At 38.7% G+C, this 21,544-nt stretch overlaps 1 protein-coding gene across 2 annotated transcripts; it reads left to right on the top strand.

Moving 5' to 3' along the window:
- Positions 1-3,372: 3,372 nt before the first annotated feature.
- Positions 3,373-16,258, top strand: KCNJ15 (potassium inwardly rectifying channel subfamily J member 15). Of its 2 annotated transcripts, none has more exons than XM_060770337.2 (2): positions 3,373-3,625; positions 12,439-16,258. In XM_060770337.2, exons 1-2 carry the CDS (start codon positions 3,534-3,536, stop codon positions 13,580-13,582), a joined length of 1,236 nt encoding a protein of 411 aa, XP_060626320.2. In that variant the 5' UTR covers positions 3,373-3,533; the 3' UTR covers positions 13,583-16,258. The 2 variants fall into 2 exon arrangements, with proteins under 2 accessions (XP_060626320.2, XP_067322816.1); XM_067466715.1 differs by lacking the exon at positions 3,373-3,625 and adding an exon at positions 6,577-6,602.
- Positions 16,259-21,544: the final 5,286 nt, after the last annotated feature.

Here is a 21,544-nt window from a genome sequence, read left to right on the forward strand (position 1 = left end):
AGTGAAGAGTCAAACTCTGCATGAAGTTTTAATTTAAATTTAAAAATGAATACATGCATCATACTAAATAAATATACATATATTAACTTCTCTTTAAGAATGGCGTCAAGATATTTTCATGATCTGTAGTAGAGTTCGAAAACATTTTAGGTTCAGTTTTGGTTTGCCTGGCACTGAAGAGCTCTGTTGTTTTCTATATTCCAATGTCAAGGATAGGACTTAGGAAAGTTACTATTTTGGAATACAGCTCCCAGAAGTTCCCAGAATGACAAGTAATCTTGTTAGACCAGAGACCTTGAAAGGTGGAATTCAAGAAATAACTTTCCAAAGGTCTAGTTGGGAATTCTTGTAACCTCAATATCAGAAGTAGCAATGTGTTGAAAACAAGTCACTAAGATGAGACATTTACCTTAGAATCCAGGTCAAATGAACAATATGCAGTTCATACTGCATAAGCAATTCCTCAGCATTTGGCTTGTCATAATTGCTGCTGCTCCTGTTATTGCTATTCTGGAAAATCTTAATTGTGCTTGTCCTCAAAACAAAATAAGTTTGCAATGCATTCATAGAAAAGGACCAGACAAGAAAGCCCTCTAAACTTCAGATATACCTTTGAGTTTTGCAGGACTGACTTCCAGGTAAAATGGGCCAAAGTTGAGGTTTTCTTAAGGTTGCACAATGAATTCATAGCAGAAGCCGAACCTTTTTGATCTCCAGACCCAGACCATCCTGACCAGCACCTCACAAAAAGGTGGGTGGTGGGTGGGATAAACAATCTACTCCATACACCCACATAGGTTATTAGTACACAGTCCATGTGATCTCCCTGGCTCCCATGCTTTATTTTGAGAAGGAAGCCAAACAATCATACAGTGTGAACATTCCACAATATGGGCCTTTTTGTAATGCATGCCAAGTGAGCCTATGCATTAGTGGAGAAGTAAGCACCGGTCAATGTCTGGAATTAGGTCTAGGTCTTCTGCCATTAGATTATAGGCACAGCCAGTCCTACCACTAAGTAAAGTAAGATCTCAAAATTCGATAGGGCAGCAGCTTGGTATATTATAACATGTTTATTTCTTGCTGCAATTTTCAAAGATAGTCAAGAATGATTAAGGATTTAATTGGCTACCTTTCTGTTTACATCCCAGGCTGCCCCCAAGTCTCAGGTGTTGGCCCAAAAATCTCAAGGCCTAAGGTGATCCTGAACTGGCAACTCTGTTTAATGAAGGTTAGGCCTGCTTGGAATTAAAATGCAACAATAGCTGGAAGACCATGTGATTTTACCCTTTACTGAAAGGCATTCTTCCACTAGCAGACACTGGATCAATCGAACAGTGCTTCTGCCAGTGCACGAGACCCAATTCTCTGTGAGATAATTCCAGAGGATTAGAGGTTGCTTCTGAAGAATCCAGCTACATGGGTGGGGACAACAGAATGGATTTTTCCCAAGCAGCAGTCACCAACTTTCAGTCCCCATAATATACATTCTTTCTGATTACTAATACACTGAAATCAATGACCTGGAAATTTTACCTTTTTGGACCATAGTTCACAGAATACTACAACCATCATAGTTATTGTTGATTCTGGTTGAAATAATATTTTACCTGTAATCTCCCCAAATATAAAAAAGGGGGTCTATGAACTGTCTGGAATGAATGTATTGAAAGTTTTTAGAATAAAGTCATATTTGCTCTAGTTTAGTGACAGCCTCTTCATGCATATGTGACATGTCAAAGCAAAGATCTAGTGACTGTGCTAAAAAGCAAGAGAAGAAGGGAAGAGAAAATATTTACTATTTCAGATAACATGTCAGTCACCACTTGTTCAATTGTTTCAATTATCAGATTCAATAACTAATGCTGTCTCTTGCAATGTTGGCTATATTCTGTGTTTTTAAAGTAGCAAAGCAGTTTATCAAGTAGGAGAAGGTTCAACAGAAGCTACACTCATTTCATGTGCTGTAAAAATTCATTATCATCCATGTATGATGTGGTTGTGGTGGTAGAGGCAGAGATTTGCATCTCCTTTTTGCATCTCCCAGACTACTGCGTAGATCTCAGTGCAGTTGTCTTTTAGCATATGTACTTTTCAGGATTGTGAGGTGTAGTTCCCAGCTTACAGACTAAACCAAATAGTATGCTAAAATGCATATTTTAGGACATAATAGTTCAGATTTGCATACAGGGAATGTTATGGGACCTTCTTTTGACCTTTTGACCCAGAGGCTGTCGGATATATCATATTTCCCTTTTAGGACAGAGAAAGATCACCATTCCACATAGAAACCGATAAACCTCAGATTTCCCATCCCAAACTCTGGAGAAATAGCCATAGTTCTAACTTTTTCAACACCCAAACTCCAACATCAGAGAGTGGGGAAAGGAAGAATGTATATGTATGTGGGATGGTGTTGGTTGTGATATGGGAGAGACAGTAGATCCCGGATCCACAGTTTTCCTTCTCTTTGAACTACCAAACCAGTCAGTAATTTATGTTAGCTTTGGAGATAATCATAAAATAATAGTTGGAAGGGACTGCCAGGGCTGTATAGTCTAACCCCATCATACTGGAAGGCATAAATAAAGGAAATAAATAAATTACTATAGCACACATTAAAGGTGGGCCTCCAACATGTGGTTAAAATCTCCAAAGAAGAGTCTACCATCCTCTGAGGAACTCTATTCCACAGTCATATGGCTCTGTTGGACAATATTTTCTTAATATTTAGGTAGCACCTCTTTTTATAGATTAAGAACCCAACAGCATTAAAAAAGCTCTTATGACCAATAAGTAAATCTTAGGAGAGTCATTTCAAACTTCTAGAAAGGAAGAAACAAACATTATAATACATGCATTGCTGCTAAGTGATGTGTCACAAGGAAAAGGATCTGACTATTTCGGAGATTGGGACAGGACGCACAAAAAGCCTGAATTGCACCAGGGCCTGAAGTTCTCCTTGGCTTAAAGCATAGAAAGCCCACAGCTGGTAGGAGGAAAGAAAGAGCAAAAAGGCTGTTCTTACTTCCTTCTCACCTTCCTGGCATCAACCTTAGCAGGGCATAGGATATCTCTCTAAAAAAAAAGGCTAGGAATAATTTGTTTGGTGAGAAAATAAGTTCAGAATACATAAAAACCCACAAATCAAGGCAGAAATATGATAGAGCAGATTTGTAAATGGATTAACCTATGTGAAATTTGGGCTGGAAACAGACAGGATGAGCCCATTCCCTGTAGTAGATCAGGTCAACCTTTCACCCTCCTTGATAAATGATCTTAATTGACGAGAGTGAAGGAAACATTTTAAGTTGAACAGATCAATGGGCTGGAGGTGAGGCAGCAGGACAAAGCACTTGTCTCTGTGTAGCTCTTCATTAACAAGCGGAAGAGTCTGCAGAGCGTGCACTGAAAAGAAAAGAGAGACCAGAGCATGGAAAAAAAACAGAGGATGCCAGGGGGCCCATCAAAAATGAAGGGGAACGGGAAGGCTGGAAACTAGAGTACGGAAAGGGGATAAAAGGCTAGTAGTGATGCCTGCCTTTTTCTTCTTGGCTCTGCTCCTCGGTCATCTTTACAGGGATCTGGATGAGATGCTGACCACCCTAGGCTCCTTTCCTCCTCTGTAAGTAAAATGGAGATATTGATACTTGCCTTCTCAGCAGGACTGTGGTCAGGACTAATTAATGTTTGTTTAGCACTTTGAAGCTGTAAAATGATACAGAGCTGGAGTGCTTGGTATTGTTTCTGGAAGCACATGTGGCTGATAAGATCTCTTTGTAACCTGCAGCTTTAAAACTGACACGTGGACCTGATTTAATGGAATGGAAAGTTAGTCCTTATAGTGAGCCAAGGGCTGTTGAAACTTTTGCAGTCTTGGAAAAAAAGAAGCAGAAGAAACAGCAGGTAGTGTGAACTGGAGTGAGAGAGGGAAGTGGAAAATCATCCGCCCCAGCTTTGAGTGTCTAGTGCATTAATGAAGATCTACAGAGGTGTTTGAATGTAAGGAAGTTGGATGCCATATCCTGGCAAGAGAGAGCCTTGAGTAATTTGTAATTCCGGAAATGTCATTCATTAAAAAAAAAATCTGAACACACAGCAGGGTGGGGGGAATTTCTCATAGAAGCCTGTATTCCAAGAGCATTGTTAGAATGTTTGTTAAAAGAATAGCTGCAGATGTAAAGGTTTCTACAATTTTTATTTAAAATTGAATTTGATCCTACGAGGGGGTGGGGTGGAAATCCAGACCAAGAAGCATCAAACATAAGAAAGACTGTTTAGTCAATAAGTAATAAAAGCCCTGCACAAATCTTTCAAGAGAGATTATGGTGGTAATCCTGAAGACTTTCCCTGCTTGTAAATCTCACTCAAATCAATAGTTTTGTCTCAAAGAAGAAACAGTTTATGAAGACAGGCTATATCCCATAAATCTGTTGGCATAGCTTAGCACCTAGGCTCCCCCTCTAGGTAAAAGATACTGCTGTATATGTGAGCCTTAACTGGCTATGAACCAAATACAAGTCATTCAAACTATAGGAACATTCTTTCATTCCCAAGCAGGACCCTCTTAAATTGCTATGTTTAGAAGCTGGAAAAGGAATCATTAGAAGATATTTATATCGGTGTGAGGAAGCACAGCTATTTTTAAGGAGAAAGGCATTCAGTGTTTCCAAATACATGTACCCAGTCTCTTGATCAAAACCTTTGTATTCAAGCAGGCCATTGGCACATGGGCTGATTTATTATAGAAACGCCTCCAAGTGGCTGGGTGCTGGCTTTGTCTTTTATTGTTGTTATAATGAAGGTTCTTAAAATGTTATGAATAGAATCATAATTTTGTTTACAATCTGCATTTTATTGTGTTTTGAGAGCCCTACTTGGCAGAAAAAAAAAGGGGGGGGAATATATAAAATCAGTAATGTTAGCTACGCACAATACAAACAGCTAAAGTTCATTAGCAGGCCATAGATGGCACAAGCAACTGAATCTCACAGACTGGCATCCTGAAACACAACTATAGACACTCCAACGTTTCACTGTTGAAACTTGGTAGCAACATTAGAGTGTAGTTAAAAATGCAAAAGTTATTAATGAAAAGAACTCACAAGCTAAGAGAGGCTGTCACAATTTGCTTTTGCCTCAACCTACTGGGAAGGGGGAAAAATTCCACAGCTCCAAACTACTTTTGCACTTCTAACTCAATTTTCTGCTATTGAAACAAACTGAGGACAAGGCGGAGGGTGAAAGGGGTTATTATTAAAGCAATTGAAACAGTGGGAATACAGGGGACTATTCAGAGCTGTCCCTGACAAATTGAGAGAGTTGGTGGGTATGTAAACAACTCAAGACATACTGATTGACAAATCAGCCTTGAATTAGTTCATGTGGAAATCTCCTATCTGAATTTGTTCCTGATCTTTGGAAACCAATTCATGTGGCAGGTGGCAACAAAGATGGCAAAAACAATAGATAATGGCTTTAGCATTTTACCAAACTAGAGTTCCCAAGCATGTTTTGCTATGATAGATAGTATAAGAGCAAGATATATGGCAGCACATATTTATGATATCCTAGTTTTCCTCTTTCTCTGTGTGACACCTTCTCTCACACACTCTTTTGACAGCATCACAGCCACTTCTCTTTCAGTGATCATGCTTGCCAACATTTGTCTCAAAGCTTAGAAGAATCGGTTTTTCAATGATAACTCCCAATATCCCCAGTATTCAGGACCTGTAATGCAATTTTTCTGAGGTCTGCCCTGATCTGTCTTCAAAGGTTGTCTGTTCTGTTATATCCCAGATTCCCAATACACATTGAGTGCTCCCCACATATCTGTTCTTTCTTTCAAAAATGTGCATCTCAGTATGGGTAATACAGACTAGGCAGATTCAGAGAAGTCATTTGCCTGCATAAGATCAAGGGAGTACTGAGTTCCTTCGAAAGGAGAATGTCCTCTGGCAAAAGGTAACCTTTTCCATTTCAACCCAAAAATTGGACTGGAGAACTCACTGGCCCACCACATCAGTGACAACAACAAGAAAACAGAGGGCACGTTTATAGGGGGAACTGGAATATCCAGTGTTACGACATAGAACATTGGAACAAACGAAGCAGAGGTTTGGAAAGAATGCAATCTTTCATGCTTCCAGGCACAAGTCAGTCAAGTTGGGAGGGAGGAGGTAGGGATGAGGGTCGACTTTGTGGGCATGTTTATTACTTGCCGCGTGGTCTTTCTTTGTGATACTGCACAGACTCACTACCCTCATTACCATTCAACTGTGGATCCAATGGCCCAATGCAGCTTGCTAGCCTTGGCAGTCCTCTTGCTAATTTGACAAGGATGGCAGAGAAAAGATGAGAAATATTTATTCAGCCAAAGAATCCTACACAAATTTCTGTGGGCTTTAAAGATATAAACAACAGGAATTCAGGATCACATGAGAAGAGAGATGATGAAAGAAACAGAATGCAGGAAGTGGAGGGGGAGAAAGGCCAGGATCGGGTGGGATCCATTCCAGGATAGGAAAGGAAGTGACTAAAATGATACGTGCATGTTACCTAATAAAGAAACACAAATGGAGAGAGGAAGACACCAAGGACTGGTGAGATACTATTCTAATGCTTATTTCACAGAACAGGACCCAGAAAATCACAGCTTTGAAGCATTGATAGTAGAGAAAGAATCACTGCCTTGAAAACAGTGAGAAAACAAAGTTCACTGGTGTCTAGGCAGGACTGGAGGAGTGAGGGTGTTGCCTTTGTAGGTCATACAGGGATAAATTGGTGGAGTTTGGTTCTTTAACTCATGTTACGAGACAGCCTAGGGGTATATTAACTGAGCAGCAATTTAGGGAAAATATGTTGCCTTGTCATGGAAGTTCACAAGACTTCATTAAATAGGTAGAAGAAGAATGCTGCTTAATTTGATCTCTTGAAGGCCTGGGGCCCCGGCTCCTCATGGTTTCAGCTAGAGTACCTGATAGGAAAAGGATTTGGGATTTGAGTTCAAACAGTGCAAGCAACACTGAAAGAAATTGTTCATGGTTGCTCTCCAGGACTGGAACTCCCTTGCTCTTGTGAAACACATCTTCCTTAAGGGAATGTAGAGAAAAAAATGATACACTTTAAGCTAGGAATTGGGGTAGTATCACTTTTCATGTATCATTTTTCTTAATGGTTTCTACTCTTTGGCTGCTATGTTTCTCTTTTGTTCCATAAGTGTTTTGTTATAGTCTGGTTCAAACAAGTTTTTGTTTGGGGTGTGTCAAACAGCATACCCCCTAACTGTTCTGACTTCGCAGGGAAACCCCCAATCAGTCCTCCGTTGTCCTGCTTCTTCAGCTGCTTCTAAAATGTTCTAGATTGTCTTTTCCTTTTTCTGCTTTCCTTCTTCGTCTTGAGCTTACTTCAATTACTACAAACTAAGTTCAAAGTGCAAAAGTAGCTTACACTCAATTATCTTTGTGGGGGGGGGGGGGCAAAGAGGGGCCAGAATGGTGCCATTACCAGTAAGCTCAGATGAAAGCAAACTGCTGCAGCCTCTCCTAGCTTGTGTGTTCTTTTTCAGAACCACTTTTACCATCTTGACTGCATTCTGATGTTGCTTAGATACATAAATGGCTAAGATGTTTTTTATTTGTAAAATTTTTGGAGAGTATCTCATAGCTATATCTTCTAGGAGAGTCCAGAGCCAAATCCAAGTTTTCAGCCGTTCTGCTCAACCTTCTCAAAATGGTGACAGAGGTCTCACCCCTCTGTCACCATTAACTCAAATTTGGAAGCTACAAGGAATCCTGGTAGTTGTGGGATTATTTCTCCTAATGTTGGAAGAAAAGCTCTGGTCATGTAGCAACCAAGGAATCTTGGGAGTACTTTTCTGTATGGAGAAGCAGCAAGATAAATCCCATTGATTGATTTTGTGGTCTATCCCTCACTCGAAGAGACCATGTAGGGGTGTGGCATTAGTTATCACTGTTAGAGGATGCTCAATCCACCATGTGGCAACTTGTGTGTAAGCTGTACTGCTGTGGGGAGAAGGATACTTTTATTTCTCTTTCTACCCACCATAACTTTGAAAAGTGAAGAGGACTAGACCAAAAGTTCCTATTATTCAGGAAACACTAAGAAATGATCCCAATGTGAAGAGATAATCTATAATCTTGAAAATGTATGTTGAAAGTAAGCAACCCAGGTTGATCCCACAATGGGCAGGGATGGTTTCTCTTTACTTATTCCTGTGCTGTGTTTAGGAAGCCGGGCACGATGGTAGTGAGAACAATAAGGAGAATTCTTACTTTGGACTGGGCTTCACAAACCAACTTTTGCTTGAATTGGAATATAGCAGAGACCAAAAACGTGACATTTTAAACAAGATCCTCAGTACCAGCAAGCACAGGTACTAGGTGCTGGAGCCCCAAAAGCCTATATTCCAAACTCGAATATAGGCAGGTCACTTCAGTAGTTGCTTGTGGGTTCAGTAGTTTTAGTAGGTTTAGTAGGCAGCTGTTCTACCACAACACATGCAAATGCCTTCCCAGGCTTTTTCTTTCCAGTGTGTCTTGCTGTCTCACTAGCATGAATTAATTAAATTTTAGTTTTGCTTTTCCCCACACTTCACACCTTTGAATGCTCAAAATTTCTGCCAATTTCCATTTATGAGGAAATTGGCAGAGATTGGAATGCTCTCCATAAAAACAGACTAAATGATATCTTCACCCATCTTCACTGAATAAATTCAGTGTGGAGATATTTGGTATCTATACCAAGCAGAGTGCATTGCATCAGTTCTACCTTGTGGTACAAAACAGGAGAGAAATACTCAGAATGCTCTTGTAAAACTGAAAAAAGTAAACTTGCATATACTATTTCAAGAAATCCTTCTGGAATAGAAAAGAAGTTAGATACCTATATCTTGAGAGAAGAGCTCCTAAAGCTGGCTTTTTAAGATTTTTAAATATGATTGTAATGTTTTATATGTTTTTAATGTGCACTTAATCTTAATTTTAAATCTTTAACTTAATGTATTTTATCTGTTTGTTGTTCAAAGGCATTGAATAGTTACCATATGTAAAGCCGCCTTGGGATAGAGAAAGGTGAAATACAAATAGAATAAATAAATAAATAAATAAATAAATAAATGGCATCATGAGAGAGAAGCCTCATCAATTCTTCCTTCCTATACAGAGGGACATAAAAGACTAACTTTTTGGAAGAAGATAGGGAGAAGAAGAAAAATGTGCATCCATAGATCAAAGAAAGAAACAGAGAGGAATCAGAAAAGGCAGGCACACTCTCTAGAGCTCCTTCTGCTACATAGGTGTTGATGCTTCTTCTCTTCCCATCCAGTTCTTTTCAGTATAGAGACGCAGTTGCTGTACCTAACTTCCATTTCTGCCGCATGTGATTGTTTTTACATTTAAACATTTAAATATACTATTTTAAGAAACCCCTCTAAAATAGAAAAGAAGTTAGATACTTGTATTTTGGCAGAAGAGCCCCTAAAGCTGGTTCTTTGGATATAAGCCACCATGAGGCAGGGGTCTCATCAATTTTCCCTGCCTAGACAAGGGCTTTCTTCCACACACTTTTAATGTTTCAAACTGCATTAAATGATCGGTATAGATGGAACCATTGACAAAAGTCATACTTGCTGGTGGCTCTGTGTATGTGTAACAGCTATAGTTTAACATCTTTAGAAGGTTACTGGAATGGAGAGCTTAGACACAATTTAGCCACTAAACTTAACAAATGTTTTCTATTTTAAACATATAAAAATGAAGTGTATGGTTTTTTTTTAAAAAAACCTGAAATTGGATATAAAGAGTAGATCATGCCCCTCCCCAACTGGCTTGATTTGACAGTGTCAGTCCCAATTAATTCTCTCTCATCCCACTTCTTTAGTTGCGTTTAAAATGTCCCAGTTTCTCTCTCCTCCTTCCGTTTTCTCTCTTTACTCTTGGCTTACTTCACCTGTCACTGAGTGAATTCAAAGTACAAATTCACTTATCTGCAAATAGCTTTTGCGCACATGGGAGAGGTGAGGAGGGGGCAGGATCTTTCCCTCCCCAGTAGTCTCTAGCAAAGACAGGCTATGGTGGCTTCTGATAGCATATGTGTTCTTCCTTGTTAATAACTTTGGGCCATATTGTGCTCAATTTGATATTACTAAGCCACATGAATTTCTGCTGTGAAATTTTGGAAGATACGGCAGTCCTTCTGATTCATTGTTCTAGAGATTTCTTATTAATAGCTTTCTTTCACACTTGCTAGTTGCTTTCCTTGCAGTTTTATGACATTCCTTAACATGAGTTTCCTTTTTCCTGTGTCTCAGTTCTCAGTGTGACTGCACAGCATTTTCTCATGGAATGTCCCTCTTGCCTCCTTTACTGTTCTTGTTCACAGCACCAGGAATTTTTTCCTGTTTATTATATTGACAGGCTGCATTCAGCATGTATGTGTATGTTGATTTTACACTCGCACAAAGATTTTTTTTACAGAAATCTCCTTCATTATTTTGAGCTTTGTAGTATAAGCCTGAGAAAACAAAAATCAATATGGATTTACCTGCAATCTGCCAATAGTTATTCAGTCAAGAGTATAAACATAAATATTCTTCTGACAAACAGGAAAGTTTCATTAGTGAATTTACATTACTCTCCCGGCCAGGCCACAAATACCTACTAGAACTATGCCTTTTGTTTCCAGAAATTTTCTTTTAAGTCATTACAAGAGAGAATTATCTTCTTTCCATGTGATTCATAAAAGTGAACCACATATTAAGATTCTCTCTTGAAGCCAAACAATGGAACAAAACAATTCTACCAGCACAAAGTGCCAGAATACAAAGGATGTAAGTTTTGGGATTTTTTTAAAGAGCAGGAAGCTTTGTTATTGGAAACTCCTGCTAATGCTGCATGGTCTTGCACTACGTAACCACTGTCTGGTCCTGGAAACTGTCTTTTTTGTTGCATCAAGCTGGCAATGACAAATTCATCCTGCTCTCTGTGTGCTTTCTTCAGTTTTGAATGTAGGCACACTTAATCTTCATCTGGACCATGCAGTAATCACAGTAAACAAATCTGAAGAAGCTTGTGGTCTAGTGCCTTCTCTGTTTGCAGAGGGAGGGCCCAGAGTGCTAGAGAGCTGAAGTTGTGAATGACCTTCATTTCTCCACTGACCTTTTGAAGCTGGAGAGAGTAATGGTATAGGTAGCCTTGCAGAGTTTTCAGGTGCAAAGATTTCTATCATGAATCTTTTCCTACATACTCCTGAGCATGCTTGCTTTCCTTTCTCCTCTAACTCAACTATATGCTGAAGAAAGTATTTACTTGTAGAAATTACAGTTCAGATTTGTGTTTCAAAGATAATTGTGCCAATGTTCTCAGGAGAGAAAGAACTAAAAGACTGATATATAGATTAAAGATAATGAAAGGTGATTTCCTCATGTGTCTTAGTTTCGGTTTATGTATCTGGACCAGTATGGTAATAACCTCTGTGGAAAAGAGTGATTTTTTGATGGCCTCCATGGTGAGACCATAAGTTATGCTAGGTACGAGAATGCATCATGTGATAAGGATGTGTGTCCTTGGATTGTCAAAACCCTCCTATTCTCACTGCAGTGTGATTTTTCTGATCATTTTGGAATCAGGTGGATTTTTTTTTGCCTTTGATTTTTTGCCCACCCCATTATTGAATCTGAGAGGCTTTGACAATTGGCTGAGAGTGGTGTCTGTAAATGGGGGTGGGATGGGGGAATTTAAGATGAAAGTGTACATCCTGGCATTCCTTTTGGCAAAGAGTACAACAGGTTCTGGTATCTGAAGAGTAGTGAAGGTGTCTATACTTGAGGCAAACATGGTTTTGCTCTCACTTATGAGGTCCTGAGACTTGGATGGGAGTGCCTTTCAATAAATGGCTAGCTGTGGAGCATCCCATTTATGGGATTGTCCAGGGATGAGGTCCAAAATATTTTGCGCAAGGGAGGTAGTTACTGTAGACACCTGGTCTCAGGTAGATGCATAACAGGTTAATCTCCCTCTTCTTCATTTCAGATCAAATTAACTTACATACAATATAGGTCAAATAAATGACTCTATTTAGCTCAGTTTCTGTGCATTATCTCATTATTCCATGGATGATGACCAGTGTTTGTTAAAGATGGACTGGAGTTCTTCCCTTGTATTATAAGTATGAGAACTATTTGCACACCATGTAGACATTTGGTAAAAATATTCTTCAAACTTTAAGATGAATTGTGTATATTGACTTGGAAATCAGGGAAATAATTCAGTTCATGAAATGAAATAGCATGTTTCGGCTGATAGCTTTCGAATGTAGCAGCTTTCTGCCTATACAACTGGAGATTGAATCTAAACCTGTTACTATATCTGTGTTGTTTTAAAATAACTATCCAACCTGTCTCTCTTTATCTCTTTCTAGGCCTGAGGCATCAGCTATGGAAGCAACACATATAAATATGTCGCAAGCCCCGCTAGTTAATGGGGGCATCACTGCCAAGATTAAGAAACGCAAACCTCGCGTGATGTCCAAAAGTGGTCACAGTAATGTGCGGATTGACAAAGTGGATGGGATTTACCTGCTTTACCTCCAGGATCTGTGGACCACTGTCATTGACATGAAGTGGAGATATAAACTTACTTTGTTTGCTGCAACCTTCATAATGACCTGGTTCCTTTTTGGAGTCATTTATTACGGCATTGCATTTCTTCATGGAGATCTGGAGGGGAACAAGTTCCCTTCCCAACATATGCCCTGTGTCATGAAAGTTGACTCACTAACTGGGGCATTTCTCTTCTCTTTGGAGTCCCAGACGACCATTGGTTATGGCTTTCGATACATCACTGAGGAATGTCCTCATGCTATTGTCCTCCTAGTGACACAGTTGGTTGTTACGACATTAATTGAAATCTTCATCACTGGGACCTTCCTGGCCAAAATTGCTAGACCCAAGAAAAGGGCAGAGACCATAAAGTTCAGTCATTGTGCTGTTGTAACCAAACACAATGACCATCTTTGCCTTGTGATCCGAGTGGCAAATATGAGAAAGAGTCTTCTGATTCAGTGTCAGCTGACTGGAAAACTTCTTCAGACCTATGAAACCAAAGAAGGAGAGAGGATTCTACTAAACCAGGCCAGTGTCAAATTCCATGTTGACTCCTCCTCAGAAAGCCCTTTCTTGATTTTACCTCTGACTTTTTATCATGTATTGGATGAGAATAGCCCTTTAAGTGATCTTACTCCCCAAAGCCTGAAAGAAAAAGATTTTGAGCTTGTTGTCCTTTTGAATGCCACAGTAGAGTCAACGAGTGCAGTTTGTCAGAGCCGAACATCATATATTCCAGAGGAGATCTTCTGGGGTTTTGAATTTATGCCTGTAATTTCTCTCTCTCAGAATGGAAAATATGTTGCAGATTTTAGCCAATTTGAGCTGATCAGAAGAAGTGCGGATTTTACCTTATATAATTCAGGCTGTGAAAAGCAAAAACTAGAGGAGCAGTACAGAAAGGAAGACCAGAGAGAGAGAGAACGCAGAACATTGTTGTTGCAACAAAGCAATGTTTGATTTCCCATCTATTCCAAACTGTAACAAAGTTTGGGCAGTAATCTGTATGGTTTCACTGTCCTGAAAATGGAAAGGGAGAAAAAACATATTTGAACAGCTGTGAGGTGGAAAGTATCCATCCTATTATCATGGGAGACAGCTTTCTGGGTTGGGAGCCCACATTGGATTCCCTCATCCCACTAAGGGCCACTTTATGCTAAAATTTAGCAGCAACTGCAGTAACTTTCTATGCACAAGAGAATGCCAGAGTATGCACCCATACCATAGAATACTTCTGTTCTGCAGTCCAGATTGTCTCTGGACTGGTAAAACAAATAGGAGGTAAAAACAAATAGAAGGTAAAAACAAATAGGAGGCGGTTGATAATAGTCTAGGAGCCAAATATACATATGGATTGCATGTCTCCCACGTCTTCCTTATCACTAGACATAGCTAATCAACATATAATTGTGGAATTATATGTTATCATGTTATCATAGGGCCTAAATGCATTGAAGGAATCAGATCTCATCTGATCTTGAAAGCTAAGCCGGGTAAGCCTTATTTAGAACTTGGATGAATACCGCCAATTAACAGGTGCTGTCAGCTATATTTTAGAGGAACTGGCAAATCCTATCCCCTTTGAGTATTCCTTGCCTTAGAGAATTCCATGAAATGCACATGGTTGCCATAAGTTGACAGGAAACCTTGAGGCATGCAAACATTCTATCATACCTGGGATGATATCTCCTAGAAAGAAGATACAGACTGAGTGAGACTATTGGTCCACTTCTGTTGATTGACTAGTGATACCTGACTGACATTTTTCCCAATTCTATCTGGAATTGTCAACCATTGAACCTGGGCCATTTTGCTTGTAAAGCCAACACTCCACCATAAACTTATAGTCTTTCTCTGTTTTTTCATCAGTCTTCAACATGGCAGGTTCCACAGCATACAATGTTCAAATGCTGTCAAGATATGGAGACTGATATATTGAGCAAATTCTCCAGATATTTATTTGACATAGTTTAGATGTATAAGTAGGATTAAATAATTGATTATGAAACATTTTATATTTTTGTGTGGAAGGAATTTATTTACCAAGATTTCACACCTAGATGTTAAAAACATTTATTTTATGCGTAAAAATTGTAGAGATGGAAGTATTGAAATATTTGGAAAATTGTAGCAAGCAATAGTGGCTTCAGTTTAATAACATTTTGTACTATAGGATTAAAAAGCAATCTGATGTATGCTAGAACACCCCAGGATTTCCAATATGCTCAAGAGTTATTCATACTCATCTGTGAGACAAAACCTTAATCCAGTTTGGTCCCAAATAGAGTAGACATATTGAATCAAGAGAACTTACATAAGTGTTAGTTTACCAAATGCCCATTGAGTTAATGGGTCTATTCAGGATGGAAATATCAATTGTCTATCCTTGACCAGTGATATTGTATGTACTGGGCTTAAAATGTAAAAACGAAAATGAGAAAGAGAGGAGACAAAAGGAAAAAGAGAAATATATAGTATTGCGCTGGAGAAATGATGGCAAACTATTTGAAAATGGGAGGGTGGTTGTCAGTGTCACAAATTCATGCTAATATGAATCATGATCAACAGTCTGGCCCTGACAAGAAGCCCTTTCTTTGTTTCCCCACCAAATCCCTGAATATTTCTTGAAGTCTGTTCCTTCCTCTCTTCCCCAAGACCCAGAATTTTCTTGCCTAACCACAGAACAGCCATGTAATGGTCGGAGGTGAGCAAAGAGCAGTTGAGGATCAGTTGGCTATGTTCTTTTACAAAGTTCATGACAGCCCTGGAATCCTTCAGTATCTCCTGGAATCCTACTGAAGTCCCATTATGATTTACCAACCAGCATCAGAGTTTTGCTTGATGATAATTTGGGGAAGGTGTGTGTGTGTGTGGTGGGGAGGGGGGCTTCTACATGGCTGTAGACTGACAAGAAAACAGTGACCCTTTAAAAGGAGATTTTTACCAACTGCATGGTTTTTGAATATCCCATCAGAGTAAAGAGAATATTAAATAAATGTTTTCTTTTCTTTTGTGGGAATGAATTTTTAAAAATCCCTATGCTGGACTTTCTTGGATATTGTATTTGGTAGAAGCAAAATAGAAAGCAGAGACTTGCTATAACAATGAATTATGAGCTTGCCTCCTGCAAAAAGAAAACAAAAGACACCAGGAATCAATGTACTTGTTCCCCTCATCTGCCATGCAAGGCTAGCAGGGAGGATCAAGGCATGATGATAAGTTTAACTGTAAGAATATATTGTGTCCCAGTGTGTGCTTACCCCCCCCCCTCTCTCTCTACACTCCCATCCTTCCAAATTAAATGAAAGTTTTTAAATGTGTCTAAGGATGGGGTTACAACAGAGACAACATGGACCACAGTCCAATTGTTGTTTTCAGACGGATGTGGCCCATTGAATCCGTGGAAAAGTGGCAAGGGAACAAACATAAATTCGTTTGATTCAGTGGTTTTAACCTATTTTGGGTTTAATCCAAAGCAAAAAAAAAAAGTAGTTTAATCCAAAGCAAAAAAAAGTCATTTTATTTACTAACAACACTAGTCATGTTATGAAATTTATACATTAATGTATTTTAAAATGTTGCTTGCCTTGTTTTGTATATTTGTTCAATATTCTCAAATAAAATATGAAACATACACTGTCGGGTGTTTGTGGGTTCATTACTATTCAGCTACCTTTTTAATAGGCCAGAATCCTCTTGATAACATATGCTGGAATAATTTAGGTACTTTCTTAGAATTTGGACAAGGAGATATCTTATACCTTCTAGTTTTCCCACAGGCTGCACGATGAGATATATAGCACTAGGTTTAACCTTGTCCCAAACCCAAATGGTAACTGTTTGTTCAGAGATATGCACCAGGAGAGCTCTGAGTTGCTTTTAACCCTCCTCCCAGACTTCTTCCATCCTTTCCACTTACATCTACTGTATAACTGTGTTGGTAGAGCTTTACATGCTCCTGATTAATCCAATAAAAACTTTAGCTTAATTAAGATTGAGTTTAAAGCTATGTGCATTTGCTAGACAAAGTGGACAAATGCAAGCATCAAAGACTATTAAGCAAAACACCCATAAAATTGTGGCCCACTAACTTGCAAGTCAGCAGCTGAAAAGAAAAAAAGAGGATACCAGGAAATCCCCACATTTCACAGCTTAGCTATGATACAAGTAAGGTGGGGAAAAATAATGGGGGAACTGTCTAGTTCATGGAAGCGATGGCAGGCAAATGGAGGAAACCACATCCATGCCATTGTTTAATACATCTCAAATGGGAGAAAATACCAGTTGGAATGTGTGGTTTGGTAGTAGCACTAACCACCATATTGGCCGATTTTTCCTTTGTACGCTACTTCCCCTCTACTTTCAGCACAGAGCCATTATACGACACACAGGCTAGGCTCTGTGCTGAAAGAGGAGAGGAAGTAGTGCACCCCACTGCGGTAGCAGCCTAGGAGCCTTCCCGTGTTGTCTTACCAGCAATGGGGACAAGCCGGGCAATGATTATTCCCACATGGGATGAGGGGTAAGCTAATTCACACAATGCAGGGTGTATAGCAATGGGTTCTTCATGCCGCCCACTGGGAGCCCATGGATTCACTACAATGTGGGCCTTTATGACGAAGTCCTAAATTACACTACAAACAGTCAAGTAGTATAGGGCATAAAATAAACAACCATTACATGGCATGAAATCCCCAACATTTGCTGGCAGTTTGGATGGATCCTGAAATTATTTATTCCCAGTCATTTGAGTGTATTTGCTAGCTTGTAGTACACAAGCATTAAAAGAAACTATTAAACAAAATTCATGGAAAGTCAAAGATTAGATTACATTGTGCAATGTAAAAGGGACAAATGTTTTTGCTGGCTGCTCTATGGTATCAGGTCTATTATTCTTTTTCATGAATTACCCCCCTCCCCTGTACATTTATCTTAATAGTGCCTTTAAAAACCACATTGTTCTTCAATTCGCCACTAGTAATGCTAATATAAATGATTAATCATGAAGAAGGGAGAGAATATAGCACCTTCTTTGTTTAAATGGTAGAGATTTTTATGTATTCTCCTAAATCAAAATGACACCATAAAATCACCAAATAGACATTCCTCGTCTGAAAAAAAAAAAAAACACACACACACACACCCTTTAAATTGCTTCTACAGCATTGTCACTTAACAGAAACATGTACATATAAATAAGCTTGGCATAAGCTCAAAGAGATGCATAAATGTAAACAGAGAAGTAATATAAATAAAGGTAGAGTATCCTTTATCCAAAATGATTGGGACCAGATACACATGGTTATGTCTCATATACACATCATACACATAACCTATTAGCTTGAATGCAATTTATACAAGATTTTTTTAAAAAATTGTGCATAAAGCAAAGTTTGTGTACATTGAACCCTAAGAGAGAAGGTGTCACTATCTCAATCACTCATGAATGCCAATTCTGAAGTATTTTGGATCTTGTATTTCTGGATAACAGATACACAACCTGTATATTGAATTTCCAGGAAAGAGCTCGGAGGGAAATCCAATCACACCCTTACTAACCACAATTTGTAGAGAGCTTGCAAATCAATGGAAATTTATTCTATTTTATTTTTATTTATTTCTGATGTTTGTACCCCACCCTTCTCAACCCTTGGCGAGCGGGGGGGGGGGGGGATCTCAGGGTGGCTTCCAGCCAGCAACAATTCGATGCTTCCAATGTACACATAGTAAAATACATAATAAAATCCAATAATTACATACATTTAAAACATTAAATCACATTAATTAATTAAATTCTGTTTCTGTTTCAATAACAGCCTAGTGGCCTTATCTGAGCCTAATGCTGTAGTTAGAGACTCCATCAAGCATGTCCATAGGATACTATGTTATGATCATGTGGGAATTGACATGAAAGAATCTTGCAACCTTTTCAATCTTACATAATAGAGCAGAAGAAACATACAGGAATCCCTAAAAGGTGTTATCAATGGGAAAAGAACAGGACCATCTGAGAAGCTGAATCCCAAGAGGACTGGATTCAATCTCAATGCCAGGATCCTCCAATTCTTTTTCTTTGCCCAAGCAAAGGTTGGTCAACATAATGGCCATTGAGTTTACAGTACTTACTGTACTCGTTACTAGGTTATCCACCACCTTTATGTTTTTTTCATCTCCTCTGCAAGATTGTTCATACTTTCATAAGCCTTAGCAGTTTTAATAAGCAAACTGATACCTGCATTTTGCCCATCCACAGTGCAGTTTTGGCAACATACGAACCAGCTTGGTGAAAACATACCAAACACAGTAATATTATAGAGCACATCAGACTATTAAAGCAGGAGCCCAATTAAAGGTATTTACAATCCATATTTCTTTGATTAGGACATCCTTTTCTGTGTTCCTTTTGTTGCTATCTGAAGTGTTGTGGTTAATTTTCACTTCACCATTTTGCATTGGAAGATAAACATAAAACTTTTTAAAAAGACCAACCAAAAGCAGAAAATGGAAAATGACACAGATTCAAACCATAAAATCTATGCCACAACTTCTGGGTCTGCTTTTTTCCTCTGGATTCATCTAAACTTGATTAGCAGCATGCACATACTGGACGTATTAAAAGCCCACCTATAGTGCTGATTGTTCAGCAGAGATTCTGGAAGAAAAAGAGTTATTAAAAATATTCCAGAGTTTCAAGCTCTCCTATATACCATAGTCCATTTTGTAGACCAAATAGAAATAAAAACTTGAAAGCACATGGAGGAAGGGTGGAGAAATATTTCCTTCTCTAGGAAGTTATTAAGCATGTAAGAACTAGGCAGCCAAATGGCACTATTTCCCCTGCCTTTCTTCTTTCATCACATCACTTCAGCGGTCGGTCATGGTAAGGGCAGTTCTACAAAGTGTGACACAGATGAATGGGTCTCAATCTGGCAATGGTAAAACTCTTTGAGAGCTCGAAATATTATTAGTAGTCTCTACCCAAAATACCTTTGGGAAAACATTGAGAAAGCCTTCAAATGTTTACAGGTGCCTGGCTCAGCCTCCCAAAAGTGATAAAATCCTTGATCTGGTAATTAGATTTTGAAATGTTTCCTTTGAATGAGACTGTTACTAAAGGTACATTTTTTTATCTATACTGCACCACCTCCCTTTTTTTTTTTTCCATAAATGAACTTGTAAACCTGGCTTTTTAGATATAACTGAGATGGTGGATGCATTTGCCTGGCTGGATACTCATTGTTCAATAACTTTTTAGTTTGCCTCCTATCTTGTTATAACTATGCTATTATGAGAGATACAAAATATTAACACATAATATTCTAATTGCAAGTTCCTTGATGAACGGTTTTTTCCAAATAGCATTATAATGTTTTGCAAAGAGGTGATAATCATTTTGATGTATTTTTTGACTTAAAAAATAACTTTTCTGGTCAAGATAACTTTCTGGTCAAGAATTAAAATAAAACCACAAAAGGCCAACTATTTGATTGTTTCTTATGTGAAGGAATAGCCAGCACAGGTTATCTCCAAACCGCCAATGGAAATTGTTTTATCACAGACCAGCATTTCAGAGCTGTGGGGCCTCTCAAAGCTGAAATAGTCTCTTGGGCAGTGGATCCCAAACATTTTTGGTTTTCAAAAGTTTTTTGCTTTTTTTTCTTTGCAGAATCCTAACTCGGTTCTTGGTTTTTACAGTATCTCTCGAAACACCATGGGCACTCCCAGACTTGACAGTAATGCTTGTCAAAGTGGGTTTTTAAAACCCACTTTGGTGTGCATTTCTTCTTCCCCAAAGAAATGTCTGTCTCTCCCCCCCCCCCAAATACCCCAATACCCCATTAGACGTAGGCCTTTCAGGAAGACCTGGGTCTAATGGGGTATCTAATTACTTCAGGGCAAAGCAAGGTTTACCTGCTTTGTCCCAAATTAATTCTTTTTTACTGGAGGCATCATTTGGACACCCCTGGTAAAAGCTCGATAGGTCCCACATTTTGGGGCCTATCTGGAAGGGCCCTATGTCATGCTAGAAATATCTCACCAGAGAAAAAAGACAAGACAGGAAGAGAGCTTCAGGGCCTTTCCCCCCATTTTTTTTCTTTTTGCTTTCAAAGCGGGCTTGGACTGAATAGTCTTCAGAAGATACATTGACCTCTAAGAAGGAAACAAGGATATCCCTTTTTAAAGATGAAGTATTTTAAAGATAGTTTTAATGATCAAGTCAAGGGGTATTGTGGTATTTAATTATGATTAACTGTGAATTATTTAATACTGTTTATATTTAATTCTATCTTAATGTTTGCATAAATGTATATTTTAAATTGCATGCTAATGCTTTTATGTTAAGCTGCTTTGAATCTTCTTCGGGAGAGATAAAGTGGGGAAAAGCGGAGTATAAATAAATATAATTATAAGAATTCCCTTTATATCACAATTCTTACAGCACACTTCAGATTCACACTCTCATCCATTTTTACAGCAACATTTAAATATAACTCGGTGTTATCACACACTCTCATACTGAAGATGCAACTTATGTCTGGGATGAGAAACTTTTGACTTTCCAGATGTTTTAGCCTAAAACTCTCATCATTCTTATCAAGCATGGACTTTAGTAAGAGACTGTGGCAGTGGTAGGCTGAAAACAACTTGAGGACGACCAAAGATTCTTCAACTCTGGCTTTGGCAGATCAGCTGAGCAAGGCACAATTATGTGACAAGGGTCACATCTAGCCTGGCATTAAAAGAGTGCCCTGGGGAATTCATGGTTTAACACCATCTTGGATCTGTTAAGCTGTTATATAAATATTCAGTACCTTTCCATTGAGATCTTGTGGCAACCTGTTTATTTACCAAATGTGCCCTTTGGTTTTCTGGCATCCTTTGAAATACTACAGTTCATCTTTTTATTGTACATGAAACAAA

Source organism: Anolis sagrei, chromosome 3, assembly GCF_037176765.1.
Source record: "Anolis sagrei isolate rAnoSag1 chromosome 3, rAnoSag1.mat, whole genome shotgun sequence".
Lineage (NCBI taxonomy): Eukaryota > Metazoa > Chordata > Lepidosauria > Squamata > Dactyloidae > Anolis > Anolis sagrei.